The following is a 10,902-nucleotide window of genomic DNA, read 5'->3' on the forward strand; positions in this document are numbered from 1 at the left end:
AGCATCCTTCTGCCCCTTCCCCAGCTTAAAATAGGAGGAGACAAAGGGAAGGTGGAGGGCAAGTCCCTTGCTTAACTCACCTGAGGACAAGGATTGGCACTTCCCCTCCTGGGCAAGTCTACACCCCCATCCCCACTCCTGGCAGTTTCACTCAGGGTGCAATCACCACGGCAGGGGACAAGATCAGCCTTGTCCTTGAAAGTGAAGGAGGAATGCAAGAAGGCAGAGAGGTAAGCTAGGGCCTCCCAGAGGAAGGGGCCCTGAGCTACTAGTTCACAGGCTGGAGCCCAAGGCCCCTCTCACAAGCAAAGCCAAGGCCCTGAGGTTACCACGGGACGCTGTTAGGTTTATTCCAGGTTAGGTGGGTGCCCATGGGGGAGGGGGACAGCGAGGATGGCCAAGGCCACCTGGTGATAGGGTGCCCACCGATGGCCTCAAGCTCTCTAGGGCCCCTCAGGGCCCAGTCTCTGGTCAGTTAGGGAGCTCTGCCTCCTGCCCCAGCTCCAGCCCGAGGAGGACAAGGCAGTCACTGATGCAACAGTTTGCGCAATTCGCTGGGCTCGGTGACAGGCATGGAGCAAGCTTGATTCTCACACACGTAGGCAGTTGCCCGGTCTTCTAGCCGTCGCAGGGTATTCAAAAAGGGCAGCTGGCGGGACAGAAAGCTTGAGGGGTCCCCGTCGGCCAGAATCAGCACCTGGGGTAGCGGCAGAGGAGAGAGTCACCTTGGAGCTACTGAGACACTACTAGCAGGGGCTACTGAGAGGGTTTCCTTCCCTCAGGCCTTCAGAAGACAAGATATAATGGAGGGGGGGGGAGGGCTGGGCTCACAGATGCAAACCTTGTTAGGGATGTAGATGGAGTGGACACACTGCACCAGAGCCTTGGTGTCCTTGGCCTGGGGGTCTCCGCAGATGACAATCTGGCCGCAACAGAAAGGTAACTCCCATGTCAGGTACGGGGGGGCTGCACCCAGACCTAGCAGGGCTTCCCTATTCTCCCTCCACCCCCTTATATCCTTAAGAAGGAATGGGACTCAGCTCAGCATCCCCCAGACCAGCTGCCAGGAGGCTGCCTCAGATTCACTGCTCAGCAAGTGAAGATACGTGTATGTACACACACACACACACACACACACACACACACACACACACAGATATAGGCGAACATGCAAATGTAAGCAGGCAAACCTTAACATGGAGCACACACATGCACACAGGCAAAAATACAATGGAAAACACATCAGCACACAGAAAGGCAGACACACAGTCACATATCTCTAGATACCCACATACAGCAATAATGCACACAGGGACACACATGCAGATAAGTATATACCTGCACACACACTAGCAGACCCATTTACACAGATACACAGACACAGAGAAACACTACAGCAACCACAAGGACCCACCAACCACAGGGATCCCTGCCTCCCGCCCCTACTCTGAGACCCTCAGTCACAGGCACTCACAGAGGCTCCTGCCTGTGCCAGAGGCCTGTCTCAGACTCACACAGATTCCTCCACCTGCTCAGAGCAGCCCTTACAAACGTTCCCGTGGAGAACCTGCACACACACGCCTAGATGGCCACACACTCACAGAGCTGAGCTCTGGAGGGACAGTCCCAGGAGCACCACCCCCTGTCCCCATCCCCCACTTCAGTCCCGGCTCCTTACCCACCCAGGGTCTCAGCCTAAGCGCCCTCACCGCCCCGTACCTGCTTAAGGGTCTGCTGGTGGGCCAAGAGGGCGCGGACCATCTCAGGCAACGCCACGGGGACACGGCGCATGCGCTCAGAGAAGGCAGTCAGCAGGCACACACACTTTTCCATCCAGTCCTTGTGGCCCGTGAAGCCATGCAGCCGAAGCAAATTGTGGGCCGCCACGGAGTTGGCGCTGGGCTCTGCGCCATCCTGGTCTGCAGAGCGCAGGGGTCGGCAGCCATGAGTGAAGATCACTGGGTCCCAGGACCCTGCCCCAGGGTTGTGGCCAGGATGGAGAAGAGTCTCTGCCCACCTACCCCGGCCGGGGTCTGAGTGGAACGCCGGCACCAGCAATTATAGGTCCTTTGCTCTCTCATACACATACTCCATCCACTTCCTTGCCCCTGGCTGAACTGTTGGTCTCCCAGCTCCCCCATCTCACTGCTGACACCTCCGTCCAACCACCAGGCTGCTGGAGCCAGAGTGGCATCCTCCTTGCCCCTCCCTCCCTCTCACACCTCCCACTTCTAATTCCTCCACAAGACTGCTGGGTCTGCAGCCAGAATAGACCCAAATCTTTCCACTTCTCCCATCTCACACTTCTCCCTTGTCCAGATCTTCGTCAGTGCTTGCTTGGACTAAATGCCATTAAAAGACGCCTAACTGGTCTCCCTGTTTCCCCTGCCTCCATTCTTTCTCTACCATCAGCCATAGTGGCATTCTTAGATCTAACAGGAGCAGGTCACAATCCACTTAAAACCCTTCAGAGCCTTCCACTCCTTGCCACACCTACAAGACCCTGAAGGGTGCTAACCCTTTGTTCACATGCTGGCCTCGGCCCCCATCCTCCATGTCACAGGCTGCCCCCACCCCACCCAAGTCCTCTCACAGGCTGTTCTCTTGGCCTGAAATCCCTCCCCAGCTCTCCACAATCACACAGCCCCATCTTGCCTTGGTTAAGTGACACCTGTCAATGGTTTAATTTGACCTCCCTCCAGCTGAGTTGGGTCCCACTGTCGTTCTCTCTCAGAGCCATCCACTCATTCGGCTAATGTTTATTGCGCACTATGTGCCAGGCCTGTGCTAGACTCAAGATACGGCAGTGACAAAGTCCTGTCCTCAAGACGCTAATATTTGGTGGGAAAGAGGAAGACTATTAACAGACCAGACACATCGGGTGATGGTAAGCACTACTGAGAAAAGTTAGGGGACAGGGTGCAGAATGGATGCCTCCTTCTTCTTCTTCACAGCACTCACAGTTTTAACTATGCCTTTGTGCGTGCATTTCTGCATTAAGTACTAGTTGTCTCCCCTACTACACTGTAAGCTTCATGAGGGGAGGGACTAAGTTGGCCTTGTTCAGCATGTGAATCTAGGCATGCCAGTTACTGTACTAAGCACATTCACAGAATAGCTAAACTAATCTTTACATCAACCCTATAAGGCAGCACCAACATTAGCTCCATCTTGCATATTGAGAAACTGAGATTCTGAAATATGACAAGCCCAAAGTCACTCGGTTAGTAAGTGGTGGAGACGTGAACGCAGGAAGGCCTGGCACCTGCCCATGCTGGCTTTTCACCACCACACTGAGCTGACATCCCTCCCCCAGGGAAAACCAAGCCTCAGTTGGGTCCAGGAAACCAGGCCAGCTCTGCCCCCCCAACCCGCCCCCCACTGACCGTCCTTCAGGCGCAGGGGCAGGCCGGCCCCCAGCTCAGCTTCACTGCAGAAGTAGCCGCCACCCCGAGAGTCCCAGAACAGCTTGTCCTGTGTGTCCTGCAGCCGCAGAGCCCACTCGAGCCATGCGCTCTCCAGTGAGGCCTCGTACAGGTCTAGCAGGCCCCGTACTACGAAGGCATAGTCCTCCAGGAAGCCCCAACAGGGTGGGTTGCTGGAGGGACAAGCACCAGGGAAGAGGAGAGAGGGGTTTTTTACAAAGGATGCCCTTTTCACACATTCTTTCATTTAACTCTCAAAATCTACCTCTCTGGTGGGTACCATTAGCCCATTTCCCAGATAAGCAAATGGGCCCAGGGATGTTAAGAGCTTGAAGCAGACAGATGGCAGAATCAGGATTGGAGTCTACCCGGAGTGCGGAGAGGGGCAGAGACAGGTCTGGGGTACCCAGGGAGACAAGCCTTCCCCAGCTGCCCGGCCCCCCACCTGTGCTCCACTGTCCCTCCAGAGCCTGCATAGCAGGTCCTCATCAGGCGGCCACTGGCCACGTCAAACATGTGCCGCTTCAGGAACTTGGCACCATTGGTGGCATAGTTGACCAGCCTCTCCATGCCCAGGACAGCCCCGGTGATGGCATAGCCAGACACCATCAGTCCTGGAGGAGAGAGACATCAGGAGCAGTGAGAAGCTGGCTGAGGCCCTACGGGTATGTCCCCCCTTACCTCCCCTAAGCCTCAGTGCCTCTCTGGAGCAATGCGGTGACAGAGTAGGACTTGGACTCTAGCACCAGATAGGTCTGGGCTCCTGGCCCATGTGTGATCTTCGGCAAGTTACTTAAATTCTCTTAGCCTCAGTTCGCTCATTTGCAAATTGAGATAAAAAAAAATCTGATAAAGGAAGAATTAATATTCAGCGGATGCCTGACACACAGAAGAAACTTTGCGAAGGGAAATTCTATAAGTAGGATCAAGCCACAGACACGGCTGCCCCACCATTCCAGGCAGCCAGCATTTTGCTGTCCAGGTGCGGCTTTGGCCGATGTTTCCGGGCCTGGAAGAGCTTCTCCAGCCCTGTATTGAGCAAGGTCCGTACAGCTTCCACATCCAGGCCAAAACGGGCAGCGGTCAGCTCCAGCGAATACCGGACAGTCAGCACGTTCTGGCCCTGCAGCTCCCCCTTGGGGTCCTGAGGAAAACAGCCCTTGTCTGAGAGAGTCCACTCACCTGCACACCTGTCTGGCTTCAGGACCCCTCCAGTATCCCCAGGAATCCTCACCTGATTGGGGCTGATGTTGCCGGCCTCCGTGAGCCCATAGTGCTTCATGAGGAGCTGGCCCGAGGTCAGTGGCTCGGTGGCGCCATGCACAGGTTCTGGGAGTAGCTGCTGGACCTCTTTGACTGTCCACACATAAAAGGCGCCCTCTTTAGGCCGCATGCCCCGCTCTGGGGGCGAGTCTGCATCCTCTGCACTGTAGAAGCCTCCAGACTGTGAGGAGGGGAGAGTTGGCTGGCTCCCGTCTTTTGGGCAGTGGAGTCCCCGAGCCCTCCCACAGCCAGGCCCTCCTGCCTCAGTGGATACACACCCGGTGACTCAGGTTCCGAGATACATACTGCAGGATGCCTTTGGCAACATCTGAATAGAACTCGTCACCAGAGATCTGAGGAGGAGGAAGGAGGCTATCAACAGAGGTCCCTGGGTTGGCCTTGGTAGAGTGGGCAGTTAACGTTCTCCCAGGAGGGTGGGGAGGCAGCCTGGGTAGTGGGCATAGAGGAGGGGGTTAGAAGTGAGGTCAAGGGGGAGCCATAAGTCACTGGGAAGGCCCTGGGAGGGGCAGCCATGGGTAGGTAGACAGGCTGGGTTCAGGGGTCACCTGGAAGGCCTGTGAATAGGCCACTGCGAGCTGCCCCTGGTCATATAGCATCTTTTCAAAGTGGGGGACATGCCACTGGCGGTCCGTGGAGTAGCGATGAAAGCCCTGTACCAAGTGGGACATGGGGCTGGAGGCCAATCCCAGCCTCTACCCCTACCCCTCTGCCTCCTGCTGCCCCCTCCAGGGAGTGCCTAGCCCCCTTCACCTGCCCCACGTGGTCTCGGATCCCCCCATTGGCCATCATTTTCAGGGTGTGCAAGGCCATCTGCTGGGCCCGAGAGCCATCCTGGGTGAGTCGATGGCTGAGCCAGTAGGAGAACAGGAAGTTCAGGATCACTGTTGGCACCAAGAATACATGGATGAAAGAATGAAAGCGGGGGGCAAGGGCCGCAGATCTGGGTGGTCAGCAGACCCTTGGCCAGGCTGGGGTTAGGCAGTCTCTGACAGACTTAGGGTCAGGAGGTCAGTGATCAACCCACAGGACAGAAGATCAATATCCAGGTCAGTGTTGGGGTCACTGCTAAGACCAGAAGTCAGATATTCATTAGATAGCTATTGACAGGTTGGGTGAAAGGAAAATAGGTTAATGACCAAGCCAAGGGTCAGAAAATTATTGACCAGGACAGGCATCAGAAGGCCAGACTGGGGTGGGGTGGGTATGGTGGGGACACTGACCTGGTGTAGGGAACTTGGGGGCCTCAGCGAAGCCACCGTACTCCTCATCATAGCCCTCGTCCAGCTGCTGGAAGCAGCGGCTGTTCATGGTGGCAGCGGAGGGTGGCAGCTGGCGGTCACCGGTACTAATCTCTGACCGGGCAAGCAGGGCTGTGGTGACACGCTGGCTGTTTTCTAGCAAGGTATTCTTGTTCTGTTTCCACTGAGCGAGACAGGGGCAGACTTGGAGGTCAGCATGAGATTCCCTCGCCCTTGACCCTTGCCCCACCCCAAAGATACCTACCTGCTCCCGGATTCTCAGCAACACTGTGCGGAAGCCAATTCGGGTCAAGCCATCCTCAGGGGGGAAATAAGTGCCTCCCACAAAGGGCTGGAGGTTGGGAGTCAACCACACATTCATGGGCCAGCCCCCACCACTGCTGGTGGCCTGGCAGAGAGAGGACGAAGGTGAGGGGAATAGTCCGCTATGCACAGACAATCCTCCCTATGGGAAGACCACTCACCTGCACAAAGGTCATATACACCTTATCCACATCTGGCCGCTCCTCTCGATCTACCTTCACACTGACAAAGTCCTCATTGAGCAGGCGGCCAATCTCCTCATTTTGGAAGGATTCCTCCTCCATCATGTGGCACCAGTGGCAGGTGGAGTACCCCACTGGAATGGGGCCATGGGACCACCGGGGGTACCATGACTTGTCAGAGGGATGCCAGCCAAGAGGCCCCAGATGGACCGAAGAGGTCCTGACCTCTGGTTTCCTGGGAGGCCCCCAGGCCCAAACCACCCTTCCCCTATCCACTACAACTAACCTCCCGCACCCCAAGGAAGGTGGGTGCATTACCTGAAAGGAAAATTGGCTTGTTTTCTTTTCTTGCCTTGTCGAAGGCTTCCTGTCCCCAGGGGTACCTAGGCCCAGCAGGGTGAGGCATCACACTCGGCCTGGGTGGTAAGAGGGACTGGGAGCCCAGCTGCCCCGGGAAGTGTTTCAGGAGAGGTACTCACCAATCCACAGGGTTGTAGGCATGTTGCAGGAGGTAGGGTGACTTCTCATTGATCAGGCGGTTGGAAACCTTCTGGGGCTGGGAGCAGTTGGTGCGACTCCCCTTCCCTCCAGCGGGCATGGGCACTGAACCATTGGCCGTCACACTTCGGTCCTTGTCCCGGGAAGAACTGCCCCTGGCATGGGCAGGTAGGTGAGGCCAGGGGCCTTTCCCCCACCATCGCAGAGGCCCAATCCACTCTGCCCTGCCCTCTGGCGCCCCTCCTGGAACCCCTTGCTCCCAACCCAACCTACCTTTCTGAACCACGGGGGAGACTGTGGCCTTTGTGCTCCCCCTTGTGTTTGGGGGGCGGTGAAGAAAGGTGGCTCATTGGGGGCACCCTGCCAGGTTAGTCTCCCCCAACCTCTCAGACCTGGCAGTGGGAAGGATGATAACTGTGAGGTCAGGGTGAGTCACAATGGGCAGAATGGTGGTTCAGGCTCCATTCTCTCCCCTCAGCTGGGCCCCCTCCCCAGGGTGGTGGTACTGGAGGGGTTTCTCTGGCATGACCCAGGCCGTGATCAGGGCAGGAAGGCCACTCACTGCTGGTGGTTGGAAGAAGAGTTGGGTCAGGACTGAACCAGGTGAGGGGCAATGAGAAGGAAATCAACAGAGGGGACTCTCTCACTCAGTATTGACCCACTGGGCACTTTATTGGGTCAGGTCCTGTACCAGACCTCCAGAACCCCCCAGGTTATCAGAAACTGGCCCTGATATCAAGGGGCTCAGTCTAGGAGAGTAGCGATGTGGGGCGGGGGGGGGGGGGGGCAGGCAGACCTAAATAATGACAGATCCCTGCAGCAATTAAGACTGTGACAGGCCAGCCCAGGGTGCTGTTGACAAGGACCCTTTAGCACAGCATTGGGATTCAAGGAAGGTTTCCTTGAGGTGATGTGAGAACAGAGTCCCAAGGAGCTAGCCCTGCAGCCAGAGGGGAGGGAAAAGCAGTAAAGAACGGCAGGACAGCGTTATTGCCTGGTGCCAGGAGCAGACTAGAGCGGGGTGAGTGGGGTCAGGTATGAGGGGGTATGAGCTGGGCAGGGACTGAGGACCAGTGCTCGGATGCCTGGCCCTGGGTACCCGCAGGTGCAGGCCCGCTGCAGCAGCCCACTTGCCCGCCTGTACCTTCGGCTCGTGGCGAGGTCTGGCCCAGCGCGGGGCAGCAGGAGGCTGCGGCACAGCCAGACGCGCGCGCCCAGCATGACTGTTCCAGGCCTTGGGCCTGGGCGCCGCCGGCTGGAAAGGAAGTAGGGTGAGAGGCTGCGAGGGGCGGGCCGAGGCACCGACCCAACCCGGGACGGGTCTTCGCCCAGACTCTGAGCCGGTAGCTGGTCTCCGAGCGTCACCCTGTGGCCAAGCGCGGAATTGCAGGCTGGACAACCCGAGCTTGGGAGGACCCGGGTCTCTGCGCAAAATTGGAAGGACTCAGCTGGACCTAAACCAACTGCCTGAGGGAGAATAACCGTCATGAGGAGAACATGGAGGTCTGTGAAGATTCCAGGGCCTTGGAATGCCAGAGCCTCGGCTTATTTTGTCCAACCCTTGCCCATTTTACAAATGAGAAATGAGACTGCAGCAGAAGGTATGGCTTCTGTAGGCCCATCCAGCCAGTGAGCTTTGCCTATGCGCTGCCTCCCCATCTCAAGGTTCTGCTCAAATCCCACCCACTCTAGGAAGTCTTCCCTGACTAATAATGATGAAGCCAACTTTATGTCCTATCATATACTTTACACACTTGTTTCATTTGCTACATGCCGCCAATATTTATTGAGCGCCCACTGCCTGCCTGACATTCTCCTAGATGTGGTGGTGGGCGGAGAGGGACTAGGCTCCTGCCCTTGTGTTGCTCAGAGTCTGATAAGGGAGGTAGAAACTAATCCGACAGCCATACAAATGAATGTACAACCACCCACTGAGAAAGGCCATGACTAAGTATAACAAGGAAATTGGTCTTGTGGGAGAGGCAAAGGGGGAAGGCTTCCCTTTGCAAATCACATTTGTGTAGCATCCATCAGTAGAGGGCATAGAATCAGTAGAGGGCATCACAGGTGAGTGCTGGGGAAGCAGGAGGAACAGATATGCAAAGGCCCTGTAGCAGAGCAGTAAATCAAGGCTGAAGAACTGCAGAAGGGCAGCCTGGCTGCAGGACAGAGCAAAGGGAAGAGTGTCAGTAGGTGAGGTTGAGTTTGGTGGGGAGGGCGGGGGCCAGGTCTTGGAGGGACTCGTGAACTGTGAGAAGTTTTGGTAATTAACGAAAGCAGAAGAAAGCTGTAGAAGGGTTTTATAGTCAAAGGAGTGACCTTGCATTTTGGAAAGATCCCTTTGGGTTCCTGATGGAGAATGGGCTGGGAAGGGGTAACAGGAGTGGTCAGGAGGCCATAGTAGGACCAGGAGAGATGGTGGAGGTCTGCACCAGGTAGAGGTGGACATAGAGAGATTGGGATGGGCTTGAGGTCCATAGAGGAGAAAGCATTACCAGGACTGGTGGTGAGGAAGAAGATGGCAAGAATGATTTGCAGAGTGGGATTTGTGCTGGATGGTGGGGCCATTTGCTGAGGAGGGGCACAGGAAGGGGCTCAGGTGGAGGTTCATGGGGTCATTTTTGAATACGTTGGTTTGAAGTGCCCTTGAGACATACAGGTGAAGATTACAAGGCTCTAGAATGCAGAGGTTGGTGGGAGAGGGGAACTGGGGGTGTCTCGTGTGGACACAGTGAGAATGTGGGAGAGATCATCCGGAGAGACTGCAGGGAGAGGAGAGACATAGGCTCAGGCTGGGGCTCCGAGAACTCGGGAGTGCACCCATGAAAGACACAGAGAGGAAATAGCCAGAGTGTCAAGGGAAAACCAGGGGAGGGTGGTGCCCTAGAGGCAAAGGGACAGAGAGTTGTAGCAAGGGAAGGTTCCCATAGCCAGACTGGGATGGGACAGAAAAAGGTTCACTGGCTTCAGCAACATGGAGGCCATTGGTGGGCTTGGTGGACAGTGTTCCTTTGAGGTGAGGTTGTCAGCAGAGGCTGGTGGAATGGGTTAAGCGGGGAGGGGAAGGAAAGGGGATAGAGAGAGATAAGATGGGCACTTGGTGTAAGGGGAAAGACACTTTCAAGATAGCTGGGGCTAATTATTACAAATACTTAGGGGAAAGATTTGGTTGAATGAAGGCAATTGATGATGTGGAGGAAACAGATCCCTGAGAAGGTGAGGTGGTGAGGTGTCAAAAGGATCGGTCTGATGGGTGTTCCCTGAAAGGAATGAGAATAAGATTAGAGAACGGGAAATCTGCCTTGAATGTGGAGGAATTTGGGGTGATGGCAGCCCCCAAAGTGTGACCATGAGCAAGGATAGCTGAGAGATCAAGGGGCAGTAAGGTCATCCTCTTGAACAATGGAGTCATGTTGGATTGAGCAAGATCTGGATCGAAAGAGACTCTGAGCCAAGACTGAAGTATGGCAAGAATGAGGAGGAACAAAGCCCCAGGCAGGGAAGAGATAGAACAGCCTAGTGGCTCCAGCCTCCAGGGAGGAGGGGTCTTAGAGGATGAAAATAGTCTGGAAGAGGCTATGGGGAGCAAGGGTACCAACCACTTCTTTGTGGAAAGCAAAACAAAACCTCTTGGGAGAGAGGGTCAGAAAAGCCATGTCTGCACAGAGAGCCATTTTATAAGAAGAGGAGGTCCCAAGTCGTGGAGGGGAGAAGGGTGGGTCAGTGACCAAGGATGGAGACTTCCCATGTTTGTGTGGCAGAAGACAGATGAGGGCTGGACTCTAGGCAGTGTCTGGCAAACCAGGAATGAGAGGATATGGTAGGTTCATTCCTCATGGTTAGTCTTTGAGAAGGTGGCCCCAGGCCAAATGGACAGTGGCCAGGGAGGAGCCACATAGCAACCTAATAAGGAAGGAACTCTTCCCATTTGACAAGGAAACAGAGGCAGAG

General features: G+C 55.7%; 1 protein-coding gene across 3 annotated transcripts; it reads right to left on the bottom strand.

Moving 5' to 3' along the window:
- Positions 1 to 325: 325 nt before the first annotated feature.
- On the bottom strand, positions 326 to 8,207 carry SPATA20 (spermatogenesis associated 20). 3 transcript variants are annotated; one of them, XM_016158507.2, is made up of 17 exons: positions 8,096 to 8,207; positions 7,225 to 7,343; positions 6,933 to 7,106; positions 6,772 to 6,836; positions 6,433 to 6,587; positions 6,213 to 6,356; positions 5,930 to 6,131; positions 5,460 to 5,590; positions 5,255 to 5,359; positions 4,967 to 5,041; positions 4,660 to 4,869; positions 4,377 to 4,569; positions 3,871 to 4,039; positions 3,387 to 3,598; positions 1,720 to 1,919; positions 842 to 922; positions 326 to 697 (listed from the first exon to the last, which is right to left on the bottom strand). In XM_016158507.2, the coding sequence occupies exons 2-17, from the start codon at positions 7,299 to 7,301 to the stop codon at positions 527 to 529; spliced, it is 2,364 nt and encodes a 787-aa protein (XP_016013993.1). In that variant the 5' UTR covers positions 7,302 to 7,343; positions 8,096 to 8,207; the 3' UTR covers positions 326 to 526. The 3 variants fall into 3 exon arrangements, with proteins under 3 accessions (XP_016013993.1, XP_016013995.1, XP_016013994.1); XM_016158509.2 differs by lacking the exon at positions 842 to 922; XM_016158508.2 differs by lacking the exon at positions 7,225 to 7,343 and having other exon boundaries at positions 8,096 to 8,200.
- Positions 8,208 to 10,902: the final 2,695 nt, after the last annotated feature.

The sequence above is a fragment of the Rousettus aegyptiacus genome, unplaced genomic scaffold (assembly GCF_014176215.1).
Source record: "Rousettus aegyptiacus isolate mRouAeg1 unplaced genomic scaffold, mRouAeg1.p scaffold_m13_p_6, whole genome shotgun sequence".
In the NCBI taxonomy this organism is placed as follows: Eukaryota; Metazoa; Chordata; class Mammalia; order Chiroptera; family Pteropodidae; genus Rousettus; species Rousettus aegyptiacus.